The sequence below is a fragment of the Oculina patagonica genome, chromosome 1, assembly GCF_052425735.1.
Source record: "Oculina patagonica isolate OP01 chromosome 1, crgOcupat, whole genome shotgun sequence".
Lineage (NCBI taxonomy): Eukaryota > Metazoa > Cnidaria > Anthozoa > Scleractinia > Oculinidae > Oculina > Oculina patagonica.
In genome coordinates this window covers 41,433,844-41,446,704 of record NC_135758.1, presented here as the reverse complement: position 1 = coordinate 41,446,704, position 12,861 = coordinate 41,433,844, and the positions used below count along the sequence as shown (strand labels likewise).

Below are 12,861 nucleotides of genomic sequence, written 5' to 3'. Positions count from 1 at the left end.
TTTCTCATTGCACTCTGACGCCTTTAAATAAATGAAATCTCTCGCATAAGAGGAAAAGTTAACCACAAGCAAAAACGTTCGTACAAAAAAAAAAACCACAAGGACGTTTATTCCATCATTTCACTTATACTACAGAGAAATAGGTTACTTATATCAGTTACGTGTTCCAATAAATTAATAGTTATAAACTGCATAATTTACAGCATTGTGGAACATCTATAACAACACTCATGCACACCTATCACACTGAACGAACGTCATCTCTAGGAACACACAAGCCTGGAAAAGAACAGATATGCTCATAATTATGAACATACAATACATAACTTGAAAACAACTTAAAAACCAGCACTGAGTAATTGCTGGAAAATTCCAAATATAAACTCTTCGATTGACTGCATGGAGCCAATCTCGTTCAATCAAAAACTGCAAAAAACTAATTGTTCTGAATTAGCTCCTTTGCAAAAATATTATAAAGCATAGTTATAAAGCAAGACTCTAAACTGGGTACCTAAAGAATTTAGGACTACAGTGGTTCTGTAAAAGGGTTAAAAATAAAATCCTACATCACCAATATCCATTAGATCTAGAGGCCCGCCATCCCTCCCCCTCAAAAAATAAAAATAAAATCCAAGATAAAAATAAGACAAGCTGATGTATCCCCACCCCTCCCTTGTAACCTTTAACTTTGGTCATCGTGTAGTGACCAGAAAACAAGTTGTTTTGGTTATCATGCAATAATAATGCTCATTAACATTAACAGCTGCAATCCCCAATGGGACCCTGATTAAAGTCTTACTGTACCAAAACCAGATAGTAACTCTGTGGTCCATTTATAACTACAAATGATTATATTTTTGATGGTATCATGAATAAATTAGCAAATATTAAATCCTGTGTTCTAATATATAAATAATGAAAATTGCTGTTTTGGACCATGAGGTCCAACATTGAAACACAACGATAATTATGCATCCTTGTGTGTGATACTGTGATTTATCAGGCCTGCCCGACAACATCTATTATAATCTCATAATCTGAAAATCTGAGCAGCACCCAGACGTCATGTTTGACTTAATTTGTGCTATAAAATGACTTAACAGAGACTAAAAAAACACTTCTTTGAAACTTGATCAGAACAATTTTACATCTTTAAAATGAAGAAATAAAATGGCTTAGTTATAGAATTATAGCACAATGACTTGCTAGTATAATATTATCATTGACAAAACTTCCTACATACATACAGGTTAAATTTGTTCTTGAAAAGTACTTGATTAACACATTTTTGCAACGTTGTTTTTAAGCAAAGAGGTCAGTGTCTTAATAATTTCTTTATGCTAGACACACGAACTGTCATACAAAATAAAGCTGAAAAAATGCACCTGGGTTAGGTTAAGTAGATAATTCGTCACCGTCTGTCCCTTTTCCCAGTGTAGGGAAAGGGGCTGGAATTTTAACATCGGAATTGCATGAAGTATTTTAGAACAAGAACATTATTAAAATGACATGTACTTGTCATCACTTTTTAAGTTGGTATTTTACAACTTCGCTCTTTTACCAGAAAAGAAAGAAAATTAATAATAAAAAAATTATGATATTAACTTACTAAAAGTAAACTGTTAAAAACAAATTACAGACTGAAGTGTTACATTACGTAATAATTATTGTGCCATTAATCTATGTCTGTTATTATTAAAATGTTTTTAATATTTTCAAAAAGCAAAAAATGCATTTGTTCATTATGTTATACCGTGCACACTAAACAATTAAGGAAACCACTCTGCCTTCATGTTTCAAACTGATGTTTGAGCTTAAAATACTGTAAACTGTAAACTAAAAGTAGTTTTATATATCAGAAGTAGACATTTTCCAGGCAGTAAAATTCAATTCATCAGTGCGGCCTGGATGAAATCATACTTGACTCAGAAAGATGTCTTTGTCGACGCCCTGGCTCGGAGTTGTCATTGTTGCTTTTATTCCCATTTAGGATGTCTTTTATGTGCTGCACAATGAGATTAATGGCCACTAAAAGAGATTAAGAGAACAAAAAACAAAGAGTGTGATCAATACTACCAGTGACATTGTTCCAATCTATAAAAAATAAATCGCATATGTGAGCTGTGGATATTTGTTAGGTCATTGCATTGCAAAAAAGCCTTAAAAATGGTCTGTCAAACTGATGTTTAAATAAGATTTAAATGCTAGCTTGCAGTGATATGATGATGCTTTCAGCCAACTGTGCAACAGTGAGATCAATTTATTTATACATGTATCTGTTATGTGATAAGTACCGGTATGTGTGCCATAATTCATTTACAATGTTCAGTATTTTTGAAATGAATACATGTAGATATATATGAGTTCTGATTGCAGAATTGCAGATTATGATTGCAAGTGAAATTTGCATTGAAAAGAGTTAGTAGCTAAAAAACTTTTAATTCCACTAGTTATTGCTTACATGCATGAATCCTTGTCTAACCATCTTAGGTTCAGGGCAGGGTGGGTGGGAAAAGTTTATAGCCAGACGTTAGCCGGGAAACTTACTGGAGAGGCTTAAAATGAAGGGGCTTATTATAACTTTTGCAGTATGTTCTCTATTACCTGTGTTATCTGACCCTCTTGGTATTATTACATCAGCATACTTTTTTGTCTGAAAATTTTAAACAAAGAATTAAGATACTTTTATTATAATGTACATACAGCTGTACATGTACTTCTAACTGTCATCAATTCTCCTGAAGATGTGCAAGCTACTGTATAGTACAAGCTACTTATAGCTAGTTTTATTATACATTAGAATTACTTTGAAACATGTGATTGGTCGAGAGCATTCAGTCAATATACAGTAGCATGTGAACTTGACATGATAACCCAATATCTGCAGCAGATATTGGGTTATCATGTCGAGTTCAAAGTCCGCCTAGTTTCCAAGCCCCTCGTCCGAAAAGTGCTGTCAAACTTTTACAAATATGGCTGAGCGATTCGCCTCCATTTCCGAAGAGGAATTGAAGAAAGCAAACAAACAAACAAAGATTCTAAAAACACCAAGAGAACAACACAAACAAGTGTAAAAATTCTGAATGATTATTTGAGGGAGAAGAACCTGGAGGAACCACAAGATAAAACCTCTTTGGCCAATGTTCTGACGAAGTTTTCCGCCGGCGCAAGAACAAAGGATGGAAAATTGTTTGAAAACGTATAATAAAACAATTATTGAATTCGGTTTTCGCATGATATCGTGAATTATCAAAACCTCGTGTCTGTGTTATCTGCCTCAGCCTTTGGCTTCGGCAGATATCACAGACCTCGGTTTTGATAATTCACGATATCATGCTCAACCTCATCCAATAATTGCTTAATGTATGTTAAGAATAAGCTTAAGGCCCAGATGCACTGCCTAAAAAAAAGCTTGTTTTATTTTTTGTTGTTTGTTTTTCAGACATTATGTAGTACATGTACATTGCTTACAGCCAACACCTTAATAAACTTAAGATTGATTGAGTGAGTGACATTATGTAAATTCAATTACATGTACATTGTATGTTCTGGAGACAAAAATGACATATTCTTTATGTTAAAAAATCAAACTTACTGGAAGACAAAATTCCTCAAATGCTGGTTTGACAAAATTTGCATAGGTGGCCAACACTTGCTCAAGGTCTCTTCCTCGTTCCTGAGTATCTCGTAACACTGTCAGTAATACAACATTGTTAAGAAATGTTAAGAAGTAAATGCACGTTAAGGGAACTATGTCACGAGGATTTTCGGTTTAGAACTGATCAATACAAGTGGTGGGCAACTTTACCCATCAAAAACATTAGCTTTGAACATTTAACTTAAGATTTAACCTTTACTTGGGAATAGAAATCAAACTTCTGCTATAAATATCGATTTTTTTGAAGGTGCGCCAAAACAACTTGAAATTCATTTCCATCCAAGCCATTTAAAACAGTTTGACAGGACACAAAATTAATATTAATTTTGGCTGTTAAAAAATCTGTTTAAATCTGTGACATACATGTAGTCCCCTTAAACCCTGCTAGCATGCCATGTTAACTGTTGGGCACTGCTGCCTTAGTCATACTGTAAGTTCTATCATGATGTAGTCCAATTGATCACAGCACGGCGATGTTCTCTTCCCTGCTTTATCAATATTAAAGAGGTACTGGCAAATTGTTGCCATTGGCAACATAACATTGAAATACGCAGCTGTGACCTATACATAGCAAATCCCTCTTGTAGCAAATCAGAACCACGATTATAAGCTCTGATCTGATAAACCACTGTCCTGCAAACCGAGCTTCTGTTCTTTCTTTCATAAACCTTCCTGAAGATTTTCAAGTGGCTATATTTTTCATTCAAATATCATACATCAACTTTTTAAGAGTTGTTACCTCTTCTTGACAATCTGGTATCACTGTCTGTGTCAACAAATAACTTCATATCAAGCATGTCACGTAGTTCCTTGAAATAGATAGTTAAGATGCCCTCAAACAGTATGACGTCGGCAGGGAATATTGTGATAGACTCTTTTTTCCTGCAAAAAGACGAAACAAAAAAAAAACAACATAAAAACAACATGCAGTACAATGTAATGTGATGAGGGGGGGGGAGGCAAATAAAGAGGGAACAGTCCATTGCCTTGCTTGATAATGGGAGCCGAGGAGGGGGAGGGGGAGGCAAAAAAAAAAAAAAACAGGCTTTCTTTTCACAAATGCTAAGGTTTCACACTTAACCATGTTGTAAAATGTGTTTTAATAATTATTTATAAAAAAATTCAAATAATAAGAAATTAAACATCTTTCACTTGCAGTTCAGATACTATATATTAAATTATTCACTTTCCTATCTTCATCATCTTCAAATTTGCCCAGCACCTCCCAGTTGGCTTGATAGCTCACTTGGCACAGAACTGTACTAGTATCACAGATCTAGAGGTCATAGGTTTGAATCCTGAAGCATGAATTTTTTCAGGTTTTCTTTTTACAATATATTGCTTTAGTTGCATTAATATAATGGACTTTCATAGACTACGAGCAGTCCCTATTTGTTCGAAAAAATGGGGACAAGGCGCGTCGTCCCCATTTTTTATGCGGTCATTTATTTTAATTTTCGCTTCACGCTCGACGGCCATTTATTTTTTCGCTTCACACTCGGCAAACTCTGCAAAAAAAATAGGGACTGTCTCGCAGTCTATGAATGCATAAACTACAAAACAGAGTTTATTACCAGTTTTTAATTTTATTTACAAAGCAAATGTGAGCCACTAGGGACATTTTAATAGCCAACTCGCCTTGTAGCATTGACAGCATCATACTTTGGTATTTTAATAGTTTCACCAGCTTTTGCTTTCCGCAGTGTATCAAGTGTCATCTCATAATCAAAAGCATCTATCAGAGGAAGGAACACATGGTAAATAAAGTTTGTCACTTCTAGTAATTGCAATACAATTATACAATGTAGTTCAGCTGTAATTTCCTTCAAGGAGAAAAAAAAATTAAAATATTCGAACTGGCCACCTAAGACTGCCTAGACTCGAAAAAGTGTAAGTTGAACATTTCCTTGCAGGGATTTTCAAGGAAAGATTTTTACAGATTTTTAATGCATTCACTGTTCTAACCAATTGGCCACGAAGACAGCGAAATAAAAAAATTAAAGGAAGAACTGGGCCCAGTTTTCTCAAAGGGCAGATAACACTATCCACTGGATAAATCGCTATCAAGAATAAATGCTAACAAGGCAGCAGATAGTGTTTTCTGACCTTTGAACAACTGGGCCCTGAACTATCATTTGTTCAAGCCAAGAAAAGGAACCAAGCAAAAAATGTTTGGGCAAAGAAGCAAGAACTTTTACCTGGATGATCAAAGTCAAAATTTCCCACTTTTGCATCTTCAGCTTCATCTTCCTGAAGTTCTCTGTAAAAGCTGTCCTGGCTGATAATCACAACTCTTCTTGACTCTACACCATCCTGGCCCAGTTGCTCCATTATTTTAGCACAAACTGTTGACTATAAAACAATGGCTGGATTATTGGCTGGAATTGACTTATCTTAGACGTATTAATCCTTAACATAAACATGGAAAATGATGATTATAAGCCTGTGAATACAGCCCCTCTCATCGCTTGCAGATGATATACTAAAGTTTGTCTTGCACATGCGTGAATGGTGTTTTCCTTCACCAACTCTAATTCTATCTTTTGAGTTACTGGTTGGATAGTGGACTTAACCCCAATATAGGATAGTAGTTTATGACCTATTTATAATGATTACACCCACTTTCAGTGTCACATGCATAACGGCTTCCTGTTGACATTCATCTTTCGACATGCTTAACAAACAACACAGATCGAAATCCGCCAATCACAGCCCACTAGCGTGACCTTCTTACCATTGCATGAAACCAACAATGGTATACTTTGGTGTATGCACATAACACTAAAAGTGCGTGTAAGTGAGCTTCCAATCTGTCCCAATTGCAGAGGATGTGAAGTTGCATAATTGGTTTGTCAGATTTTTGTCATTTGACGCAAGCAAATCAGACTTTTCCAGATGGTTTTTCCTAAAGAGTGAGAAGATCTGGGCACAAGTTAAAAAACACCGAGAAACTACTGTGAAAAAAAGACAGGAAAATCACTTTGTTATTGCAAATTATGATTAAAATATAAATTCTCTTTGCTTGAGATCAACATGTCAACAGTTTGTGCTAGTTCACAATTATGGAACACAGCTTTAAGCACACACTTTCTGGGTACTATTTTTCAAATAATCGTATCCAGAACAAAATTCTTGATTTTGATTGGTTCTGCATGCGCATATTTGTCACGTAATCGGCACGCGATTACGTGGGTGTCCAATTACAGGTATCCAATTTGAGCAACTTCAAATTGGATACCTGTAATTGGACACCTACGCCATTCTCGCATCAACCACGCGCATTTGAACGGGTTTTTTCTTGCTGTTTTCCTACTTTTTGTACAGACAATTGAATTTACCTTTGGCTTTTTCTCACAAAAATGGTTCTCAAAGTCTTCCTAACCTTGAATTTTGTTATTGATACGATAAATTAGTAATTGGACCCCGTGTCAAAGGGAGTAATCATGCTCATAATTTCAAATCATCCTCGCGCTGCCCGCCGCTGATTTTGAAATAACTTGCTTGATTACTCCATATTGTACTCCACTCAGTCCAATTACTAAGGTTTGTCTCGAAGAAGCTGTATTGGACCTTTCAAGATAAATCCATCCAATATTTGATGTGTACTAAAACTGTTGTTTACTTACACTAACAATGTATTAGCAGTGTTTGAAACGAGAAAGATAATGGAGCAAGGGAAAAAAAGAATAATGAAAGTCCGCGCAGCTTTTTTTGAATTTCACAAAGATTCTACTTGCCATCGTTTAGGCTGTTAACTGTAAGGTTGTAAACAGTGCAAAGATATTACAACACTCTGTATGCAATATACATGTAAGTTAAGAGTCGATTCGCACGATTAAAATGGCGAACAACCTTGAAAACAACTCTGATCAAAACAGGTCGACACGGAGCAGTCGCCCGGCCCGACGTCGAGCAACTTTTCAAATAAACTTTGTTGTGAACAAAGGCCCCGTAAAACAGTGATGCTACGATGTACGCGGCCATTTATGGGAATATTGAAACTTCCTACACCAAGGAAAACAGTTGTCCCAGCGAAAAAATACAAGCTAAACGTATCTCTTAAAACACAACGTTTACATATTGGGCATTTAAGTACGAATTTTTACATTTATAAGCGTTGGCTGTAAGAGCAGATCATATACAGAGAGTCTAAACATAAACCGGCTGGCGCTGGTCAAACGCAAAGCCGTTTGCAGAAATGGGCGTTTGAAGACTCCTTTCTCCACACTTATATTACAACAAGAATTTTTTAGAGCGACTTTTACCTTTCCAGAAGCTGACCCACCAGCAACTCCGATAAGAAACGGTTTTGGAGGAGTGTTTTTTATCAACTCTCTTCTTACCGGCATAAACTCCGAAACAGACGCCATCTTTAAAAGAAAGGGTGACCAACCGACCGTGTCAGGGACGAGGGAGACTGGGTTTTTGCGCTTGTGACGATTGCGTGACATGACTACAGTTCACACAATCCTCATACAAAGAGATGAAAATATATTATCTATACCGAAGGACCGTATTGTTCAACATGGCTGCCCGAAATGTGTTCTTACGGAGAGGTTTGACTTGCTTTCACTGCCACAAACACAACCGATTAAGAATGAACTTTTGGAACTATCTTCGTTGTTTATCGCTGACCTCAGCCGCGAAAAGTTCAAAACCTGGCGGCTCCACAGAGCAGAACGTGTACGATGTTGCTATTGTTGGTGGGGGTATCATGGGCTCATCTTCGGCGTATTTTCTTGCAAACAGAATGACACGTGGAATGGGAAAAATTTGCGTAATTGAGCGTGATCCAACAGTGAGTAAACGTTTATTTAATATGGATCGTTGTAGCCTGTTCCAGGTTCTTGGTAGTTGGGGGAGAGCGAAAAACGCGAGTGCTCGCCTGCGTTTTGCACTCTCCGCCTGGCACAGGCTACTAGGATCGTGGTACGTCTTGCCTTGTCGCGAATATGGACTCAAGGTTTGGATTTATATGCTAACTACAAACTGCGATCGTTCGGTTCCGGCGAGTTGATGCCTGTGCCAGACAGATAAATCAGATAAGTCTATAATTAGTAGCCATAATATTCATAATCTTACAATTGGTATTGTTTACAATCTGTATTTGTCATCGATCTAACCTGCGGCTCTTGGTCCTCAATGCTCTTGAATTACTCAGAAATTATTACTTAGTCTTGAATGTACACTTGGATTTGTTGTGTCACGTTCAGTATAAAATTTTACCCGGTGGGGACTCCCCTATAAAAATGATGGGAGTGCATGCTTGTTGGAAAATCTTGTAAACACCCCTCAAAGGACTAACATAATTTATTTTGTGGGCGAGACCCAAATTCAGTGTCACTCATATAAAGAGGTAGCATTCCTAACGTAACAAATTAAGTGGCACTGGCAATTTCATGACTTTTGGTACGTGAGGGGTAGGGTAAGGTCAAAAAAATAATTCAGAAATAAAAGTTATTTGTGCAACAAATACAGCCATCATTCTCGTCATGTTGCAGATCGATAACGGTTAAGCCTGTTTAAAGGTACCATGACAGCTCTAGCAGTGTTTATATTAGGTTTTAGCACCCTACCACTGGAAGCATTTACCCCCTGAAAGCTATGACAAGCACCCCAGTCATTTTTTATAGGGGATTCCCCCCCCCAGACATTTCAATGTGTTTCCTGCAAGTGAACAACACTTGAAACAATGCAGTTAAAGCATGAAATGGGATCAAACTTTTCTGTTAAAGACTAAATTATACTTTCATCACGGTTTATTTATTTATTTAAATTCATTTTTACACAGTACTTAAAGGCATCAACGACATTGTCAGTTGCATCAATAAGACAACAGTTCTCCATTGCTGAAAACATACAAATGTCACAACAAAGCTTTCAGTTTCTTGAAGAAATTGGCCAACTTTTAGCAGTTGATGGTTGTGACCCCCCTGATATACAACTTTTCAGAAATGGCTATATGTTTCTGGCAAGCAAGGCAGGAGAAGAAACACTGAAGAAAAATCATGCACTTCAAAGGTAAGTCTAATATTGGAAGTTTATTGATGCTTACTGTAAGTAAGCTAGATAAGTCTAAGTTCGAACCTAGTGGCCAAGGGTGGGAGGGAGGGTTTTTTACCCATATCAGGAACAAGGAAGACAGGCATGGCGAGCGAACTGGCTTTGTGTACATATTTCGTGTGAGAACACACCAAAAGGACTGTAGTCAGGCTGGTCGCCGATTGGGCAGAATAATACAATGGGAATACAAAAGATTTTTCTGCTCAATCAGGAAGCAGTATTCAGAGAGCTTTTTGAACTGGTCTGGTAAGACTCTTTCCCCAGGGGCACTTTCAGTCAATACAACTTATATATGCTGATTTTTTTTCCTCGCAGTTTCGCGCTATTTTCTACCCGCGTTTTTGCGTTTCCCTCACCCCACTAACTGCCCCTGGGTCTCCGAGGATGGTGCAGGGGTTACCCGCAGCATTTTATTCTCTGGTACCCATTTTTACACTGGGGAGGAGTGAGAGCAGTGTGTGGGAGTAAAGTATCTTGCTCAAGAGCACAACACAGTGACCCTATCCCAGGCTCTAAAACATGGACCGCATGAACCGGAGTCCTGACCCAGTTATAAACCATCAGACCACCATGTTTACCTGGCTATTGATGAAGCTTGGACATCAAAAATGAACACCTCTGAAACACTTACAGAACACTCCTGGAACACACTGGAATAAATCCCAGTACAGTTGGTATCAACATCCCCCAAACAAGAAAGAAATTGTGCAAGGGTTTGCTGCAATCTTCTGTTTCAGCTCAGAGAAGTTAGTTTGTTGATGACATGTATTCTCTATTTCAGGAAGCTGGGCTGCCATGTCATTCTTCTTTCACCAAGTGAACTCAGTGAGCGATTTCCTTGGCTCAACACAGATGGCATAGCATTAGCTTCTCTGGGTTAGCATTTACAGTAGGAAGTTTGATTTCTTTAACCTTAAGTTAAAAGCAGGCTATAACTCATCAGAGATATCACAGTTCTGGCCAGAGTCCACAATCTTGGTTCTTAGCCAATATGAAAATTTTTTTTTTTTTTTTTAAAAAAAATATAAATGGGCTCTGGGGACGAGAAGAGAAATTATATGTTTGAATAGCATCACAGGCTCGCAATGCATGAAGATGGGTATATAGCCTTACATTACCCCCCAGTGCACAATCTGTGTATGTTATTTACACCTGCTTTCAGTGTTATTTGCATAGCTATCTTTCTACATCCATCTTTCAACATCGTCTTTCAACGTGCTATTTAATATGAACCAATCAAAACCGATGCATACGGCAGTGTTGGCTTCATGCAAATGAGCCCACAAGTTCAGAAGGTCATGCTAGTGGCCTGTGATTGGCAGATTTCGATCTGTCTTGTTTGTTAGCACGTCGAAAGGTGCCGTCGATAGAAAGCCTCTGTGCACTTAACAATGAAAGTGGGTGAAAGACTGTGTCACTGAATATTTCAGGTACCAGAAATGAAGGCTGGTTTGATCCTTGGTCGCTTCTAAATGCTTTCAAGAGGAAGGCTGTTTCTCTGGGCGTGGATTACATCACTGGAGAGGCTGTGGACTTTGTTACAGATCAAAATGGACAAATAAAGAGCATTAAGGTTTGAACTAGAATGTCAACTTAGAATGCAGCAACAATAATTTTCTATATGTTGGAAGAGATATGGCTAAGAAGCCCTAAGAAGTTTTGAATTAAACTTGAAGAAAAAGACACAGCACTATAAACGAAAAAAACGTTTTGAAAGCTCAATTTTGGGAAAATTTTCTATTTTTCTTACACGGAAGCAGGAGAGAAGGTGGTGCTTTTAAAGTGGAGGCTGGGATGGGAATAGGGTGGGGCTACCCTAAGGGCTACCCCAGCCCACTCAGTCCTGAAGGCTCCCCCGTGCCTGTCACGGTTTGACCCTGGGAGCTTGTCACCTGTGACAAGTGCCAGTGAGAAGAGAAGTGACTGAGCCCGCGGTTTTCGTTCCAGAAGTTGCTAAGCAACATGACGTATTTGTACACGTGATTGCTTTCGTGAGTGCTCGCACTAGTTTTCGATTGGATGAAATAATTCCGAAGTTCTTCGAGTGCTTCAACGAAGATTTGCACAGACCGACACTTGACCTATTCCCCCGACTGCACCTGTACAAAGCCGTGCTCGCAATGGGGATTTTCCCTTGGTGCTTGTGACTAGCCTCCATTCAATTTCTCCTCATCTTTCATGCTTTTCTTTTGTCTACTGTTAGGTGGTTTCCAGCTCCTCTCCGAACAACCTGCAAACCATCCACTGTGGAACCATGGTTAACGCTGCAGGTCCGAATGCAGGGCATCTCGCAAGGAAGCTCGGGATACATTTACCAGTCGAACCAAGGAAACGGTACGTGTATGTGCTTGATTGCCCTGAAGGCCCAGGAAGAGGTGAAATGCCGCTTATTGTCGACTCTACTGGCGCGTATGTTCGTCCTGAAGGTGGTTGTTTTATCAGTGGAAAGTCGCCAGCAGAGGCGAGTATGTTGAATACTACAGCTATTAGGCCATTTTCGAGTTATCCTTTGCCTCTGTTTCAAAACGAGTCTACGTGCGAAACCATTTAAATGGAAATGAGTTTGATCTGGACCTGTAGGTAAAACTCATTTTCATATAAATGGTTTATAATGTCACGTAGACTCGTTTTGAAACAGAGGCAAAGAGTAACTCGGAAATGGCCTATCCAAGAAAGGTTGTCGGAAAAAAGCACAAATGTGCACGCGACAAGACCGAAAGGTAGTATGGGTAAAAGTAGAGAGCTACTGCACGTGCTGAATACAAATAAGATGGCGACATCTGATGGCAAACGCGGATTTGCACGTTTTCTTTCTCTGCAGACATGTGGTCACATGCGGAAACATGGTACTTTAAGCCACGCTGAACTTTTACAAGAACTTTCAAAACTCAAAGGCATCCGACAGTAAAAGTAAAGCTACAGAAAAAAAAATCCATTCTCATATTTCGCGGAGACCAGGAGATATAAGGGAGCTGGAAGCGCTCTCGCTTCTTTGCAGAGATGACTAGGTCGACTCACTTTCAGACACTTGTTCCACAACTCTTCAACTATGTGTTAATCTCCCGCAATATTGCTGGTTATTTAAATCACGCACTTGAATTTCACTACCTTAATTTTCTTTCCTTAAAGGAGGATGATCA

The 12,861-nt window shown here is 38.3% G+C and overlaps 2 protein-coding genes across 2 annotated transcripts in view; one reads left to right on the top strand and one right to left on the bottom strand.

Annotated features, from left to right (window-relative positions):
- Positions 1-81: 81 nt before the first annotated feature.
- LOC144631284 (uridine-cytidine kinase 2-like) lies at positions 82-8,042 on the bottom strand. Its single transcript, XM_078489687.1, has 8 exons — positions 7,924-8,042; positions 5,857-6,010; positions 5,297-5,393; positions 4,398-4,540; positions 3,596-3,693; positions 2,605-2,653; positions 1,921-2,028; positions 82-279 (listed from the first exon to the last, which is right to left on the bottom strand). The coding sequence occupies exons 1-8, from the start codon at positions 8,026-8,028 to the stop codon at positions 242-244; spliced, it is 792 nt and encodes a 263-aa protein (XP_078345813.1). The 5' UTR covers positions 8,029-8,042; the 3' UTR covers positions 82-241.
- A 5-nt stretch (positions 8,043-8,047) lies between these two features.
- LOC144631039 (FAD-dependent oxidoreductase domain-containing protein 1-like) overlaps positions 8,048-12,861 on the top strand; it is an 8,455-nt gene continuing 3,641 nt past the window's right edge. Inside the window, exons 1-6 of the mRNA XM_078489406.1 lie at positions 8,048-8,456; positions 9,450-9,679; positions 10,503-10,597; positions 11,152-11,294; positions 11,925-12,182; positions 12,851-12,861. The exon at positions 12,851-12,861 is cut by the window's right edge and continues 94 nt beyond it. Of these exons, the coding sequence (XP_078345532.1) occupies positions 8,142-8,456; positions 9,450-9,679; positions 10,503-10,597; positions 11,152-11,294; positions 11,925-12,182; positions 12,851-12,861 (1,052 nt within the window). The 5' untranslated portion in view covers positions 8,048-8,141. The remainder of the gene's footprint in view (positions 8,457-9,449; positions 9,680-10,502; positions 10,598-11,151; positions 11,295-11,924; positions 12,183-12,850) is intronic.

Excerpts from the sequence above, each read along its gene's own strand:
- LOC144631284 (XM_078489687.1), bottom strand. The coding sequence starts at position 8,028 with ATGGCGTCTGTTTCGGAGTTTATGCCGGTAAGAAGAGAGTTGATAAAA. Across the intron at positions 3,694-4,397 it reads TACCAGATTGTCAAGAAGAG|TGTTACGAGATACTCAGGAA; the intron begins GTAACAACTCTT and ends TATTACTGACAG. Across the intron at positions 280-1,920 it reads AAGACATCTTTCTGAGTCAA|GCTTGTGTGTTCCTAGAGAT; the intron begins GTATGATTTCAT and ends GTTCTTTTCCAG.